Source organism: Canis lupus, chromosome 2 (assembly GCF_003254725.2).
Source record: "Canis lupus dingo isolate Sandy chromosome 2, ASM325472v2, whole genome shotgun sequence".
In the NCBI taxonomy this organism is placed as follows: domain Eukaryota; kingdom Metazoa; phylum Chordata; class Mammalia; order Carnivora; family Canidae; genus Canis; species Canis lupus.
In genome coordinates, this window is record NC_064244.1 from 82447776 (window position 1) to 82465070 (window position 17295).

The 17295-nt window shown below is 53.0% G+C and overlaps 1 protein-coding gene across 15 annotated transcripts in view; it reads right to left on the reverse strand.

Annotated features, from left to right (window-relative positions):
• Window positions 1-5275: 5275 nt before the first annotated feature.
• VPS13D (vacuolar protein sorting 13 homolog D) overlaps window positions 5276-17295 on the reverse strand; it is a 316308-nt gene continuing 304288 nt past the window's right edge. For all 15 annotated transcript variants that reach the window (XM_049107151.1, XM_049107184.1, XM_049107181.1 and 12 more), the window contains 2 exons: window positions 9623-9863; window positions 5276-8092 (listed from right to left, as the gene is read on the reverse strand). In XM_049107151.1, coding sequence (XP_048963108.1) covers window positions 7961-8092; window positions 9623-9863 — 373 coding nt within the window. In that variant the 3' untranslated portion in view covers window positions 5276-7960. The remainder of the gene's footprint in view (window positions 8093-9622; window positions 9864-17295) is intronic.

Genomic DNA, 17295 nt, shown 5'->3' on the forward strand with positions numbered 1-17295 from the left:
TTTATGTGGAACACAAGGTTTATTAAAGAAAAAGTACTAGGGGAATCCCTGGGTGGCTCAGCGGTTTGGCGCCTGCCTTTGGCCTGGAGTCCCTGGATCCCGGGATCGAGTCCCATGTCGGGCTCCCTGCATGGGGCCTGCTTCTCCCTCTGCCTGTGTCTCCGCTTCTTTCTCTCTCTCTGAATAAATAAATAAATCTTAAAAAAAAAAAACAGTAAGTACTACAAACATGCTAATTTGCAGCTGACATATATGCTATTAAAACTCAAAGGAACTGAAGCCCACTAAAGACTTTTAAGGGGAGGAGAGTCTTATCACATATTTTGTTTAGAATTGCCACGTACCATGGTGACGATAAAAGGCCGATTGGCTTTTAGTCCTATTTTCATTAGTATTTTTTGATTGTCTACAGGCACCCAGAGACCACTCCCACCTTTGGTACATCACTGCCATGGGCTGGCCATTCTGCTGCCACTGTCACAGAGAAGACACTCACTATCTCCACTTGACCTGCCATCCACACCTCGCCCTAATATAGCTTCTGCCCCCATGGTTCCAACACACTTTTCTTACAGGGAATGTCCTCCATACTGCTGCATCCAACACACATCTTGACTTTCCAACTCCATCCAACCCTGCGGACCACATCCACCATCTTGAAACATTCTCTCCTACTTTCCTACCGGCCTCGTCTACTGGCTCTACTACACTCGTGCACTAGACTTTGGAGTTCCCAGGCTCGGGCCAACCCTTCTCCTCTCGCCTGCTGCTCTTCCCATGATCTAACTGACTCCCAGGATGCCAACACCGCTCACCAGCAAGCCACTCTCTCCTGCTCTGAACTGCCCACTACCTCTGCTCAATAGGTCACTGACATCTCAAACTGAATATGCCCATAACCTGAACAACACTCACTTCTTCATTTAGCATCCAACACATGCTGAACAGTCAAGAAATGGACCAGCCATAAACATCCGGCTCTTCCTCCGAGGCTTCCCCACCTTGGCAATCACATCACCGGTAACCTGGCAACTTAAGCTGGAAACCTGGAAGGTACCCTTGATACTACCCCCGTGCCCCTAAGCCTCTACATTAGATCTATTCTGCGGCCTCATCTTCCGCAAAGGCGCATCCCATCTACTTGCTTCTACCTCCACCGCCCCGGCCATTTCTTACCTGGTCTAGTGCCGCAGGGTTCCGCTCTGGACTCTTCCACCCAGGCTCCACTCCACAGCCAGTGAGGCTTTTACTTCATCTTACTTTACTTTTTAGAGAGGTATTTTTAGATGCCAGTCTCCCAGTGAAATCCTCTGCTTAAAACCTTTGCCCATAGAGCTTGTGAAGTCCAACATGGCCCGGGCCCAGGCCACTCTCTTCGCTCAGCTCCCCGCACTCCAGGCTGTCCGGAGGTCCTGGTCCTCCGACGTGCCGACAGCTCCTGTGCCAGCACTCCACATTGCGTCACTAGTTCTCAGCCCTTCCGGTCTCTTTCCCACTGAGGTCTTCCGTGTCCCACCCTGAGGTCCACTAGCCCAGTAGGGCAGAGAGAGAGTCACCCAACTCATCCCTTATCCCTGGCACCCAGTCCTGAGCCTGAGCCCAGGTAGATGCTCACAACCAGGGTGGACAGGGCCCCCCTGTTGCCGGAGGGCCAGAAGCTCAGAAGCTGTGCTGTCGGGCGCCCTAGGAATAGGTGGGTGGTCTCTGAGGACAAACAAAACGGAGTTGCCTTTTGGTAGAGCCTGGGCCAAACTTCCTGGAGATCCCTGTACCCCTAAAGTTAAGTGCCTTGGGAAAGCATGCCCCGAGGGCAAGAGTGTCCCCCTGCAAGTCATCCCAGCACCTCTCCCCACACTCCCTCCCCCTGGGGTTCACATGACCAGGGCTTCCGAGGGCCAATTTGGTCTAGATGCATACACCTCCTCGAGGGCAAAATGGACCCCTGACTTTTTTGTGCCTTTGAGGCTGCTCAGGACAACAGGAGGTGCGAGGTTTTATTACCCCCTGGGAACTATTTACACTGGGCTCGAGGCCTGGGTCGGGGCTGCGGGAGAGAAGTGGGCGGGCTCCCTTAAGGCGACAAGGAGGTGGGCCCAGCTCCCGGGGGGAAGGGACACAGCTGTGAAGTGCTATTGTTCCCACTGGATTGCTTGGAGGCAGCTTAATTAAAGCTGCTGTTTTCTTCTTTCTTCTACGTTTGTTTACTTTATGCGCTTTCCAGGGGAGTAGGTGTAAGTTCGAACTCCCTTCTCTGGCCACCTGAAGATGTGGGTCAGAGCCCCCTCGCACACACTGGAGTAAGTGAGACCCTACGGGGTCTGATTAACATAGTCTACAGTTTCAACTTCTATCTATAGAAGCGCGTACATTTGTATGTACGCACCTATCTTGACGTGCCTCGAAGAGCCTACGTTTTTGTTTCCTATGTTCATGGAACATTTATAAAAATCGATCAAATGCTTGGACAAAAAGGAAACTATAGCAAATTTTTTTTAGAAAATGCAAACCTTTGGTTACATTTACTGATTATAAGCCAATACTATTTGAACTAACTCAGTGAGGATAAACTTAATTATTTAGAAATGACATATTCCTAGGTAATTCTTAAAGAGGAAATCTGAAACACAAGTAAAAGCTACACAGAAGACTGAGAACACTTAATACCAAAACCTGAGCTAAACAAAGCTGTATTCAGAAGAAAAGTTATAACCTGAAAATGCCATCATTGTTTAAGAAGAAAGGTTGACACAAAACAAAACAAAACAGCGCTTATCTTAGGAAGCAAGAGAGGAGGGGAAATAAAAGATTGGAGATATAATCAACAAAAATTAAAAAAAAAAAAAAAAAGAAAAAGAGAAACAAATCCCGAAGTAGCTCTTTGTAAAGAACAATACATAATAGCTACACAAGATTAGGAAGGAGAAAGAGAAATGACCAGACTCAGAGGGTATTCAAATAATCTGAAGAGCACACACGCAACTGTATGGCAACACGTGGAAAGCCTGCCCGAACTGGAGGATTAAAAAAAAAAAAATCACCACACTTGCTGCCAAAATGGGCACATGAAGAGGACGTTCCAATTAGCAGAGGCACAGGGGGGTGATGATAAAGGGGAGTCATTTTAGGAGAGTCTAGAACCTTCCATTAAGCTTTAAGAAAGAACAGGAAATTCTCAGGTAATTTAAGGATCCCAAGCCAGGGGAAATGGCGGGCGTCTCCCCGGCCCATTTTTATGAAGCCGGCGGAATTTTAATTCTAGAATCTGATGCAGGTAGAGAAGCGAAGAAATGGAGCCGTCTCACTTTAAAGATGCAAAGACTCAAGGGATCAGCCAACAGAGCAGGAAACGCATCAAGAGAATAACAAATTAACACATTCTGCTCAAAAGGGGTTTATTCCGGGGAGTAAGGGCGGCGCCCCACCAGGAAATCTATCCACGCGTGTAGGACACGAAAGAAAAAAAAAGATTAAGGCGGGGGAAGGGGGGGAAGGTGATCCTAAGAATGGACGCGGCGAGGCCAGCGGCTCCAACTGGGCGGCCTGACCAGGCAGGGGCGGCGGGGAGGGGGCCGCCCGGGGCTCCCCGAGAAGCGAGGGGCCGTGCTGGGGCGAGGCCGCAGGCTCGGACAGGATGCCCACGCTCAAGGAGACAAATGCCAGGAAGCCCGTGTGAGGAGGTGGCCGTGGGTGCGCGGGGAGGAGGACCTGCTTTCAGAGAACACGTGTGTGAAATCGTATTTTTGGTTCGTATTTGCGTGAACACGATCTAAACTAATTTAGAAAGTTTCCCCCGCCTGGTCCAGCAGCCAGTTCTGCTCTTTGGTGTCTGTGACCGCGCGAGCCGTGCCCCCCCCCACCCCAGCGGCGACGTGCGTCCGTGGCCTCCCCGTGACCCGGTGGCGCGCTGGGCTGGGGAAGGCAGACGGGACGCGCTCGCCCCTTCTGGGCCCAGGGTGCCGGCCGCCGGCTGGTCCTTGAACACTGCTCCAGGGGTGCCGCCGCGCCACGTGCCTCGGTTTGGAAGGTGAAGCCCCCCTTCCCCGAGCCCGGCGGGCAGCGGGGGCGGGCGCCTGAGTGGGAGGAGGGGACAGTTCTTCACCAGCCCCAGCCCTCTGCCTGATCCACGCCGAACCGTGCGCTGAGCGCGGCTGGAGGAGAGCAGAACCAGGCCGCCGGGTCCCGCTTTAAATTCCTGATCCCCAACCTCCGATGGGCCCTTGGCGTCTCCGGGCCCAGGGCACCCCCACACACCCCGGCCTTACACTTCCCGCCTCCTCCGGCCCGTGCTCACTCCCCGCTGTTCTGAAGGAAGAGAAGCCGCGGAATCGAGAACCTCTGGAAGTTTCCACCCCGCCTACCCCTCTCCCTGGCTGGTTCCTTTCTCCCCCTTTACTGCCCTCCTGTATTCTTGTCCCCACCCCTTCTCGAAGCACCGGCCACTGCTCTCCTTCCCTGATAGCCAGGTCACTCCACAGAGCTGTCCGCGGCCCTCGTCGTTGCCTGGACTCGAGGGCCGTCCGCCTTTGACCGTCTCTGCTCCACAGACACTGCTCTGGGGCTCCAGGGACCGCCGGGCTGCCCACCTGGGGGTAGGTCCTCATCCTACTAGATCATCAGCGGCATCTGGGAGCCCCCCGCCTAGGCCCTTCTAGGCTCGGCTCGTAGGACCCACGCCCTCCCGGCTTCGTGCCCGTGTCTCTGGAGGCCCCCGCGTGCCGTCCCCCGGGCTCTTCCTCCCCACCCGCCCACGCTCTACACTCTGGGCGCCCCAAGCCTCAGATCCGGGGCCTCTGTTCTCTGCTGGCCCCACTCAGCTCATTCCTTGGGGGATTCCATCCAGGCTCCACTTGTCGTCTGGATGCGGAGGCCTCCCCGTGGGGCACCTCTGGCCTGGGCTCCTCTCTGAGCCTCAGACTCGTGAGCCCCCTGCCCTCTTGACGCGACCGGTGGCGTCACGTAGGCACGTGTCCAAAGAAAGCTCAAAAACTGCGCCTCCCGGAATCTTGCCTTCTCAGCAAATACGACGAGGTCCACCCGGCCGAGGCCTCGCCTCGTCGGTCGCCCAGGTGGTGGGGCCAGGAGCTGCCCTCTTGGAACGTGAAGTCCCGTCCAGCGTGAGGGTTTCCTCGAGGGGAGGCTCCGCCCCAGGCTCGCGCTTTCCCGCAGCGAGGCGACAGGCCGGTTACTGCGGACGCTGTGCTATGTTTGGCTCTTGTCACCGGCTGTGGTTCTAGAATCTATCGGACACCAAGAGACCAGAAGAAAACCACCTGTCTGGGAAGTCAATAAAGCATTTTATTCCACAGGAAGAAAATAACGACTCTGACATGAGAAACAGATGAAAGAGTCTTGACAGACTGGTGACCGTACGTCCTAATGTTTACACAGCAGAGAACCAGATAGTCTAATTTCAGGTTTTTTCAAGCAGCTACTATGGTATTTTGAGGCACGGATGATGCTTAAAAACAAAGTGGCCCTAGAACCTTCTGAACATCCAGGTGAGCACCCGCGGAGCAGCTGGGCGCGCTGGGCCCTGGGTCCGTGGTTGGGGAGGCGCCTCCCCCCCCCCTCCCAGGGGGCCCTGCGGCTGGGCCAACTGTGCTGGGTCTGGGAATTAGGATGGCTTTTGATTTCTTCTTATCCAATTTCTCTGTATTCAATTGCTTTTGCTTTCCTCAGAGAGAAGCTGTGTATTTGGGACAGCAAGAAAATCTGTAGAAATTATCATAACAAAGTCTCAGACTTCCAGGGCTAAACACCAATTTAAAAAGAAGCTGGGCATTCAGGGAGCCAGGGGCAGGGCCTGCTTCCTTCAGGGCTTTGAATCTTGCCCTGGCCAAGCAGGAAGCCCCGTCCAAAGCCCCTGGAGGCTTCCAGCCGGGCGTAAGGGGTGAGGGGTGAGGGGTGAGGGGTTCTCAGGCTCCTCTGGCGGGGAGCAGGGCTCCCACAATCCACCGAGATGGGCCATGGCTTTTAGAGCTGATTAAAATTAGAAAGGAGCCTGGGGAGGGGGCACCCAAACACCTCTGAGTCCTGGGGGAGCAGCTCAGCACGGTGCAGCCTCAGGTGCTTGTGGGTCACCCCTGCCCCGGGGGTGAAGGCCGCCCTCTGCAGTCACACGAAGCGCCCCTGACTTCATTCCAGGAGGGGACAGGAGGCCCACTGAGGCGGGTGGTCAACCCTCCTGGTCTCATCTTTAAGAGATCGTGATCTCCGGCAGTGGGTCACTGATGGCAAAAACCACAAGGCAGGCTTGTGGGGGCCCCAGAGGGGGAGGCTGGTGAGGAGGGCTCGCAGCAGGTGGCACCGGGGCGCCACGCAGGACTGCCACCCCACAGAGACCAACAACCCTTCACAAGCCAAGTTTCCATTCTGCAATCCGCCAGCTTAGAGTCTGTGAGGAGGACACAGACCTTGGAGTTCAAGATGATCCTTAGAAACACTATTTAGCTAAAGCCCTTGAGCACTCGTGCTAAAGCTCCTTCCTGCTTCTTTGAAAACACACGCACACGCACACACACGCGTGCACACGTGAGATGGCCGGATCCGCTTCATCTGCGTCTTGGAAGGGTTGGGGTCACGAGTTACAGACCCCAAAACCTTCTATACATCCGCTGATCCGCTGAATCACAGAAACTAATCAGCTTTAATAAAATAAAAATGAAAGAATCACCAGGCTGGTCATCCGTTCTAGAGTGAGCCCCCCTCCCAATCGGTTTATTCCTTACAGAAAAGGGAAACAATCATGACAGGGAGAAGAGGGCGCTGGTACCAGGCCTCGCTACTGGCTGGAATTTAAAATCAAGGACAAGAGATGTTTTAGCCGAATCCTGGTTCCATGAAAAACTTACAAAACAGCTTTTTAAGACTCAGATTTCACTCCCTTTCCTGAGACACTCTCCCTTCTCGGCCCGTGTCTCCATCTCGACCCCAGGGCTGTGCGGCTGTGGCAGCTGCCAGTGGCTTTAGCAGAAAGGACACGTCCCAGGACCTTTTCCCCGTTGTAGTCGGGAGAGGAGAGCAGTCTCACTGCGGACTTCTGATAAATCTGTGGATTTTTGATTTGTTAAAACAAATAGTTCTGTGCAATGTTTTTCCTCCTAAATCGACAGAGCCTACTGGTGTTTCCAACCGACCCTCTCTGATGATAACCCAAGGAAAACTTACAGCGCTGGTGTGTGCACGCAGGCGCACACACGGTAACCACACAAGTGACCTCAAAGTTTGGCAAGACTAGTCAGGAGAAAGCCAAACAGAGAGAGGAAAAAGAATGTGTGGTTCTAGGAACTACTTTTAAAATGGGGGGTGGGAAATAAATAAAGGACGGGCTTGCGACCCCTGTCCTGCACCTCCCTCGGGGGCCGGCTCCGGTTCTGAGGCACCGGCTCCCCCATCCGGCCCAGGGGCCACGGGATTCAGAGGCGCCAGAGCACTTCCAACCTCACTGTCTTCATTCCTGTGAATTCTCTAGTTTCCAAAACTAACACATAACATTCTTCAACTTTCAAGAATGCCTTTTTATAGAGTACCCTGAATCAGATGTGTAGAATTAGTGCAATAGAAGATCCAATATAATTTTATATTACTTTACATTAACAAACCTTTACACACATCACAGGCCCTGCTCAGAAATGCTCCTATATATTTACAAACACACAGTTGTACATATATACATGTTAACAAAATACAGGGCGATCTAAAAATTAGATTCATCTCAGTACACTTTTTTTTTTAACGTTATTCAACCAAAACCTTTTAAAAATTACTTCCCCATAATCTAAAGTAACCCCCACCCTACCCACAAATTAACACGGTTTCCATTCGTATCCTCCCCTCGTTCCTTGATATTATCCCCCAAACCTTATCCTGGTTTGCCTGATTCAGGCCCAGCCCTCGGGCCTGTCGTCCTGACTGATCCGGGGTCCGGGTCTGGGAGCGTCTCTCCGGCAGCTGGGGTTTCTCAGGAGTCCAGCTCCAACTGCTCTTGATTCTCACTGAGTCTCAACATGAGCTGCTGTTCATAGTAAAGGCTCTTTGCATAGTTTATCTCTTGTGATAACTTGACGGCGAGGCCCTCGGATTTCACGTGGACCTGGAGAGCAGAACAGAATCAGTAACGTGCCCCGGAGGTGGGGGCCGAAGACATCACAGGTCCTGGGCAGTCAAACTGCCCGGGCATCGGCTCCCAGCCCAGCTGCAGATCACAATGGTACGGGGTTGCCTTTTTTTGTTTGTTTAATTTTTATTTTTAAGTAGGTTCCACATCCGTGTGGAACCCACTGTGGGGCTTGAACTCACAGCCCCGAGCTCAAGACCTGAGCTGAGACCAAGAGTCAGACCTGACTCAACTGTCCAGGCGCCCCTGGCATGGGTGTACTTCTAAGAAAGATTCCCAGGGCCTGCTTCTGGTGAATGGTGATTCAAGGTGTGGATGATTCAAGGTGTGGATGATTCAAGGTGTGGTGATTCAAGGTGGATTCCTGGAATCTGTATCTTTAACATGCGTCCCAGGTGACTCGGTGGCCAAGCCACCACAGCTGACGTTTGGGACTTTCTGTACGGGAGCCCAGCCCTAGCTCCGAGGAGGGGAGGGTCCGCTGAGGCCAGACGAAGACCAGGATGAAAGCACTGCAAGGGGACTCACCTCTGACGTCTGGGGACAGTCGAGAAGGGAAGAGGGAGCCTCAAACAAATCCCCCGAGGCCTTTCTCACCAAGAACGCTTAGTTGCTCACTTGCCTTGAAAGGAGCACAAGTGCAGCCGGGCAAGGCTCCCCCCACCCAGAGGAATTGTGGAAATGCTCAACTTCTGGGTGTAAACTCTGAGAATCCACCAGCCCTGGCTGCAGCCAATGACCCCGGGGAGCCTGCGCTAGCCAAGCCAAACCCAAGAGCATTCCCGAGCAGAGGAAGCTCGAGGCGTTCCTGAGGAGGGGCCCCGTACGGCTGGCTGGGATTTCTGATCTGTGCCAAGAGCCAGGGATGAGTAGGGGCCATTCTGAGGGGCCCACTGTTCTCGAATGTGGCTGTGAACACCCTGGCACACCAGGTGAGACCTGAGCATGATGTCTCAGGTGCACAAAAAGCCACCAAAGTCGGACGGTAGTGAGCAAAGTGGTCAAGACTGCCAGCCCCAGGGTCACAGCACCTGGGTCTGAGCTCCAGTTCCTCCCAGCGTCGGCCACACAACCCGGAGCAGGTCACCTGCCCTCAAGCCTGCAGTCAAGTGGGAACAAGGACAGTACGACACCAAATAGCCCTCAGGAAGTACTTAGCATCCAGCCAGGCACACGGCGTACCCGCCGCGAATGCTGGTTATTAATAGGAATGTTACCTGAAAGTCCTGCCGTGACAATACCTCGTCCCCTTGGGAGGCAATATATACGTTTTATTTACAAATATTTATTTAGAGTTTATTCTGGGGAAGGTCCTCTGCCAGGTATCACTTCTTTGTGCAGAAAAACAAGTTTGCCATTTTTCTGTAGAACAACAGAGAAGCCACGTGCGCTCCAAGAGCTGAGTCAGGGCCCTGCAGTCACATCCGAGGAACAAGAGCCCCCGACTCAGGAGGTCCCCACCCCATGTGGCTACCGAGGGCAGGGCGGCGGCCACTGCGCACTCACCATCGGCTTCTGGTGGGAAGGGCCGGGGATGGACACGCCGCTGCTGGAGTTCACGGCCTTCTTGGTCACCTGCACGTACACCTTCCCGTGGTCTTTGGAGACGAGGCAGTGGTAGAGGTCGTCGTACTTGACTTCCAGGAAGATGGCCTCTCGATCCACGTAGTCCCCGCTTTTCAGGAAGTACACGGCTTTGGAGGAGATGAGCACGCAGTAGCTGTCGATGTTCTCCACGGCTATGAAGCTGCGGAGAGAGGGGGACCGGTGAGGCTCGCGAGCTCGGGCTCACCCCGAAGCCGTGAGCCTTGACCCCCGACGGCGGGGCCTGGGGGCTCCTGAGCCGGGGGCCAGGCTCCCTCACCTCCACCACACCTCGAGCCTCAGTTTCCCTGCTTGCGAATTAGGACTAAAAGCGTCAGCGACCTCCCGGGGCTGTCGAGCAGGTGGCTCGGGACGACGACGACGGTGACCAACAGTATCAACAAGAGAAGCAACGTTACCCTGAAACCGCACGGTGGGGGTTTTGTGCCGGGACCGTTTCCAGGTAGTTAGGGCCGAGGAGCGGAGCCGGCTTTGTCGGACACGACACAGGAAGCCGCGCTCCTCCCCCGCCACCGAGGAGCCGCTGACGTCCCCGCCCGATGCCGGGGGTGAGCGCCGGGCCCCGAGGACGGCCGGGGGTGCGGGCAGGGCCTTAAACAGGCTCCCGGGCGGCGGCCGAGCCCCCCAGCACCCGCACCCCGCACTCCCTCCTCGCGGCGCCCGCGCTCCGTGACGGGGAGAAGGCCACCGCGTGCTCGGAAAACTCCAATAAATTTGGAAGCGCTTTCCGGAGCTGTGATCTTGGTTTGCTGCTTCCCGTCGGGCTTGTAGGGGCGGCAGTAGGGCCACTCGGAAAAATCCACCCCATTCCTCTTTGGTCTGCGGGGTGGAAATTTATGCCCGTCAGACCTTTCAGCTCAGCTCCCGAGTGAAGGGCGGTGACCCCTGGAAACGGCCGCAGCGGCCTCCGCGGCATCTGGGGACGGCCTCCCAGTGGGGCGGCCACGTCGAGGGGCGGCAGAGACCAGCTGGCGGCAGGAATGCTAAGAGCCCCGGGCCCCTGGGACTGGACGTCCCGGGAGGATTCTCTGAAGCGCAGCCACCGAGCCGAGGCTCCCCCGGGAGCTGAGCGGGGACGGTCCCCTGACGGCTTCGGTGCTCCGCGGTCACGACACGTGCCGGGCCCACGGCTGGGCGCCCCGCCGCCGCGACACACGCACCCCTGCCGCTCGCCTGCCCCTCACCTTCGAAGCGCCGCCGGCCCCGGGGCTGACAGATGCGTGGGCCGAGCCGACGCCCCCGACTCCGGCTCTGCCTGTGCCAGTTGCCATTTTAATTACAGCCTCGCATGACAAAAATTGGGGTTTATTGTTCTATTCTAACTGGTTGGCAATGCCAAGAATGCAGACTTGTGAAGTCTCAATGCCAAAATTAGAAATACCCAGCAGCTTTCGGTGCTCAGGCCACTTAGCACAGAATTTCCCACATTCTAGGTTGTGACAGTGTCAAGGGGGCAGCATTATCACCTCGTCGAGCTGAATGGAATCTAAAATAGCTCGTCTGGGGGAAGAAAAGAAGAAACGCAGTGAAACAGACAGAAAGACAGAAACGAGAAAAGCCGCCGCCTGGGCAGGAAGCCCCGCGGGGCCAGAACCTGCCGAGCAGCTGGCGGGGCCGCCCAGGACGGGGCACAGCAGGCCCTCAAGGAGACCCTGCAGGTGGCCGCTGCGCGGGGAGGAGAGCAGGAACGGGCACTGAAAATCCAACTGAGGGGCGCCTGGGGGGCTCGCCGGTGAAGCGACTGCCTTCAGCTCGGGTCCGGATCCCGGGGCCGTGGGGTGCAGCCCCACGCTGGGCGCCCTGCTCAGCGCGGAGCTGCTGCTCCCCCTGCCCCTCCCCTGCTTGTGCTCATACATACATAAAATCTTAAAAAAAAAAAACATCCAGGGGGATTGATTTCCTTTCCTCTGGTCCAGGACGGGCTGGGGCACTCCTGCCCCATGACCCTTGCTCCCGCGCTCACCCGTCTGGCACCTGCCGTAGCGGACACTGAGGCGCGGCGTCAGGAAGAGCCAAGCCTTCCCGTCCGGGCGGCTGCTCTCACACGGGGCCAGGGTGGCTGACACCGTGCACTTCCCATACTGAAACACCCTCACAGGCTTTAAAACCGACTCCTTTCCAAGATGCCACAGACGGTGCAGTCCTCAGTGAGGCCAGGACCGCGTGGGGGGAGGCGTGGCTCTGCGCTCGGACGCTCTACTGGGACACCTCGCGCAGCGGAGGAGACGCTGCCGGGCTGCCAGCTCTGCCCTTGTGGCTCCGTTTCTTCATCGGACAGCGGTGCTGCTACCCAGGATCTTCAGAGTGACCAGGGGCCCCCACCCACACCCTGAAACCTCCACAGGCAATAACACTTTTTGGACATTTGTATCAACTCTTCTGAAGTCTTTCCAAATGAGAAGCAGGTCAGAGCTAATGCTACAAGCGAGGGGGAGGGAGATGGTGAAACCACGCTGGGGCGCCGGGTCCCCTAGCACCGTCTGAGCAAGAACCCAGAGGCTGATCTGCAAACAGCGGTGCCTGTTTTCCTCCTGATGCTTCTGTAGCACGCCTACAGCCAACCACCAATGCTTTTTTGGGGTTTCTTCTTCATCATCATCTTTTTTTTCTTTTATACAAAATCTAGAAACCGCATCAAAGGATGACTAACACTGAGCTCTAGGGGCGCCCAGGGGGGCTCAGCAGTTGAGCGTCTGCCTTTGGCCCAGGGCGTGACCCCAGGGTCCCGGGATCGACTCCTGCATCGGGCTCCCCACAGGGAGCCTGCTTCTCCCTCTGCTTGTGTCTCTGTCTCTCTCTGTCTCTCATGAATCAATAAATAACATGTTTTAAAAAACAAAAACAAAAACAAAAACAAAACTGAGTTCTAGACTGGGAGGCCCCTGCTGTGTAGACAGATCCTGAACGTGTCGCCTCTGAGAGGAACCACCACTCAGGGTGACTAGAGGGCCCGTGGGCAGCGCTCTCGGGGCTCCCCCCCACCCCCCGCCAGTGGCGCCTTCCTCTGTCCCTTCCTTCTTCACAGCCACAGCGCCTCGTCCCTTCCTGGCCGCCCACCTGCAGAAGCTGCTCTCCACGGGCTTTCATGTGCTCCGCTGGAGGGACTCAGGGTTTGCTAACCGCGGCACTGGAGCCGAGTCTGGCCACTGGGCTCTTCATTCTAGAACAACCATGCTTCACACAAGGCTGCTCGACCCGCAGACGAAGGGACTGCTGTAAAACCTCATGGGGTGGCGCAGGAAGAAAGCCAACGTGCTCTCAGGTGGACCCGGAGCTCATCCTTCTAGCCTTTGTCCTATTAAGAACCCAGAGGGAGGGAGGATGACAAAATGTGGCCTGAAACACAAAGCATCTGGATAAGCTCCATCCTTCAAATTCGGAGAGCTAGGGAAGTCACCCGGTATCCTGGTGATACATTTTGGGGTGACGTAGATAAAACCACTCCTATAAAAAACAGGATGTTTAGACTTCAGGTAAACCATTTACTTTTCACTCCCCCTTAAGGAGACAAAGAGGGCAGTCCGACCTTGGGATCAACGCCAGAGGTTTCTTCTGGGAGGAAGGAAGGCTGGGGCACATGACGTCCATCGTTCTCCAAGATGACAGGTGCTAATAGTGGGTGTCTGGCAAGGTTCGATGCCACAGAGGACCCACTCTCGCTAACAGTACCTCCTGGTCACAAATACCACGGGGGCGCTCGCAGCCACTAACCACCCCACCACCTGCCCTGGCGGCGGGTCCTGACGTCCTCTCCAAGGCACATGGCGGCCGTGCCTCTAGAACCGGGCAGCTCTCCCAATGTAGACATGCTCAACTGATGGGGGTCACTGCCCCTCTACTGCTTATCGTTGAGACAGATGCTAAGTGACCCTGATGTGGGGAAAGGCCCTTTCAAGTCTCCAAACCTTCACATCAGCAGGTTGGAGAAAGGAGTGCCCCTCTCAGTGGCCACGTGGAAAATGGGTTCAGGGCTGACTGGTCCTTGGGGAGAGAGCAATCTGCCAAATAACTGTCCCTCCTCGCCTTCAATTTGATTTTTCTTTTCCTCCCACTTCTACTTCTTTGCTTTAACTCTATTTGTATATCCATATTCTCCTCGGTTTTGGAGTCATTTCAAAATCAGGAAAGTTCTGAGTCATCCTGTTGATGAGCGCTCCTAGGACACCATCCCCCAATGTGCGTCACCCCTCTCCGCTCATGTGTGACCCCCAAATCTGTGTGAGCGAGGCTCTCCATGCACACACATCCCACACGTCCTCATACTCAGCACGTGCTCGGCCGGGCTGCTGCTCCTTCTCCCAACAGGCGGCATCTCCATCCCACCAAACGACCAAGAAGCCTGGGGTCACTCTCACCCCCTCCTCACTCCGATTCTGCATTTAGTCAGCACAACTCTAAGTGAGGCTGATGCCACCTCCCCAAATACCTTCAACTCTGTCCCCCCTATTCCCGTGCACCACCACCGTCTATGTTTGGGCCCCTCTACTGTTTACCCAGATCACTCCCGGGGCCTCCCCATTGCCTTCCTGTCTCATCTCATGGACTCGGATCCCCTCTGCTGCTGCCGGCAAGGTTATATTTTTAACATGTAATTCTGAGTGGGGTCCTCTTCAAAATCTCACCACTGCCTACAGGACAGGTGAACTCAGTACGGCTCTTAGGGTCTGGCCTGTGAGCCACCTTCCCACACAGGGCCGGCCACCATACTCGGCAGATCCCAACCATCCAGAAATGCCAGGAGCTCTGCTGTCTCTGCGCCTGTGCCCAGCACCCTCCTCTGCGTATGGCGCTTTCTCTCTTCTCTCCCGGGCACATTCTCCTCACCCTGCAGGACCACGACAACTGTCCACAGCCTTCTTTGGTTCTCCAAGCATAAATCAGTCACTTCCCCTTGAGGCCTTATAACACATGGCTCGCGATTCTATTTTAAAAACAATCATATATTATAGACAATTGGTAATACTGTCTGCTTCCCCTGCCAGGCTGTGAACTCGTTAAGGAAAGGGCAAATTTCTTACTCGTCCTGGCACATAGTAGCATTCAACACACTTATGTGTTAGGCAATCTTACAAAATGGCAGTGAATTTACAAGGTAAGGTCCTGTAGTATTTGCCAAAACACACTCAACTTTGTATGCTGGATATATTTTAGCCAGTAGTCAAGTAAAAAAAAAAACCTCTCTTAGAACTCCTGATTTAGGGGATCCCTGGGTGGCTCAGCAGTTTAGCGCCTGCCTCTGGCCCAGGGCGTGATCCTGGAGACCCAGGATCGAGTCCCACATCGGTCTCCCTGCAGGGAGCCTGTTTCTCCCTCTGCTTGTGTCTCCGCCTCTCTCTCTCTCTCTGTCTCTCATGAATAAATAAAATCTTAAAAAAAAAAAGAGAGAGAGAACTCCTGATTTAACTTATGAAAGATTTAGTCAAGCCATTAACTTTTATTAACATAGCTGGCTAATCCATCAAGTTTTTATTCAGGGGCATATCAAAGACTGTCCAATTCCCTAAGTGTCAGTGGTTACTGACAGATTATTTTCTGGTTCAGAAAATGGAAGAATTCATTTAGAAAATGAAGTCTATCCTATTCCTCAAAAGGACCGGTCTTTCGTTTTTGTTCTCAGACTGCATATGTTACTCTAAGGTTTTATATTGATGATTCTGTGCTGTTAGGATCAGCACTATGAACTGTGCTCTAAAAAAAATCTGATTTCTGTCTCTATCTGCAATTTACCAAGAAGGACAGACAAGATGGAAAATACCATAAACGGTATATCTACAAAGAGAAAGAACTTGTTTGGCTAGTGGGCTTACAGGCTGTTGTTTGTTTGTTTTTTTAAATACTACTCTGTATTAAAAAAAAATCTCATATACATTACTTTCTGAAACTACATTTTGAAAATACAATCCAGTTGTCAAACTCCAGAAAACAGTATATTAGAGTAGCTTCCCAGGTCACATGGGCGGCTCACAGGCACCGTTTTTGATCAGGTTAAGAGCCACCCTCTAATGCTTACAATGCTGGTGTGTTACTTTGGCTATGATTAAGTATTAGAAATAAAATAGGAACTTTCTTTCCTCCTCCTCCTCCTCCTTCTTCTTTAAGGAAAAGGAGGTCCCTGGCTACAGATTAGACGCTGGTTATAAGGAAAAATTAATTTAATGAGATGGGACAAATTTTACTTTCACATAATCTTAACCCAGGATCCTATTTCAAAATCCAAACTGAAAAGAATGGGAAGCAATGGTAACTCTGCAACATACCAGAGAAATAGTCGATTCTTCTGGAACCGAAGCCCTTTCAGCTGGCCAGACCTTAAACTGTATGTCAGTAACTATCTTTTTAATACTAATTAATTAAATAAAATGAAAAATTAAATGAAACTTGATCTGGGAGAACAAAGTTGAAGTGCCCACGGCACTGGGGACTTTGTGGGGTTTTCACTACATCAGGAAGTAATTACACAACATTTTCCAGAAGTGAAACAGTGAGTCTAACTGGAAAAAAATGTGGAAACATTTAGTTAGAACAGTAGAGCAAGGTATTAAAGACCCTTTTAAGGGGTTAACTCTGAAGGAAAATATGCAAATAATTAGGTCTTTAAATATGCTTTTAATTACAATTCTAGGATAAAAGTCAGAGGTATAATTTGGCACTTGTGTGCTTTTCTTGAAAACCCCTTTCTTGCAAAGTGATGATTCTAACGTTCACGTCACCGTGAAGACCCAGCCTGACAACCGAGGATACTTCAGAGAACATTTGCCGGCTTCCTTGATGACTTCTTCCTTGCGTCTGAGGAAGGCCACGGTCACGTGGTTTCTTCAACATTCACTGGTGAGATTTAACCCACAAACATGGGTAGCAACACATGGTTTTCATCTTTAGAGTCAAAACTCATTCATGCCAGTATCTTTTCCTCGTTCATATGAATTTCAAGAGTTTCACAAAATTGATTTTACTGACTTCGGTTTGATTCCACTGTTGGCTTTATGTGGCTCAGTTTCCAATGTGCGTGTCTCACTGGGAACAATCCTAGGTTAGCTGTACTACACAATCTCTCCTTGTGTTTTGGCACCAGTCACTCTACTGAAAATGAATTTTATAAGGGCCACAGACACTTCGAACTGAATAGGGGTGAGTAGGGGAGGAAATTAAAAGCATGACATACAATATATAATTTCAACCTTTGACCAAAAAAACCCTCCAAAAAGATGGAGAAGTGAACATGTATTAATATAATGCTACACTGTAGCTCTCCAGCTATCATTCATTCAACAAATATTTATTGAGTGCCTATTATGTGTCAGGTACTGTTCTAGGTGCTGAGGATGGACTGGTGAATGGAACAGACAAAAATCCTAGTGCTGCTAGGGCTGCCATTCTAGCCCTGCTGGACCTGAGGAATGACTCTCTGGGCCTCTGATCCAAAAGTTCCACCAGCAAAGTGGCATAAAGGGCAGCTGGGGCACCAACTCCTCCCCAAGGAAGTACGAACAGAAAGTCCTCCCCGGAGTGAAGCTGCCTGGGGATTCTGGGTATTGCAATGGTGACCAGAACTGGGCCTAGACTGAAAAAGCAGA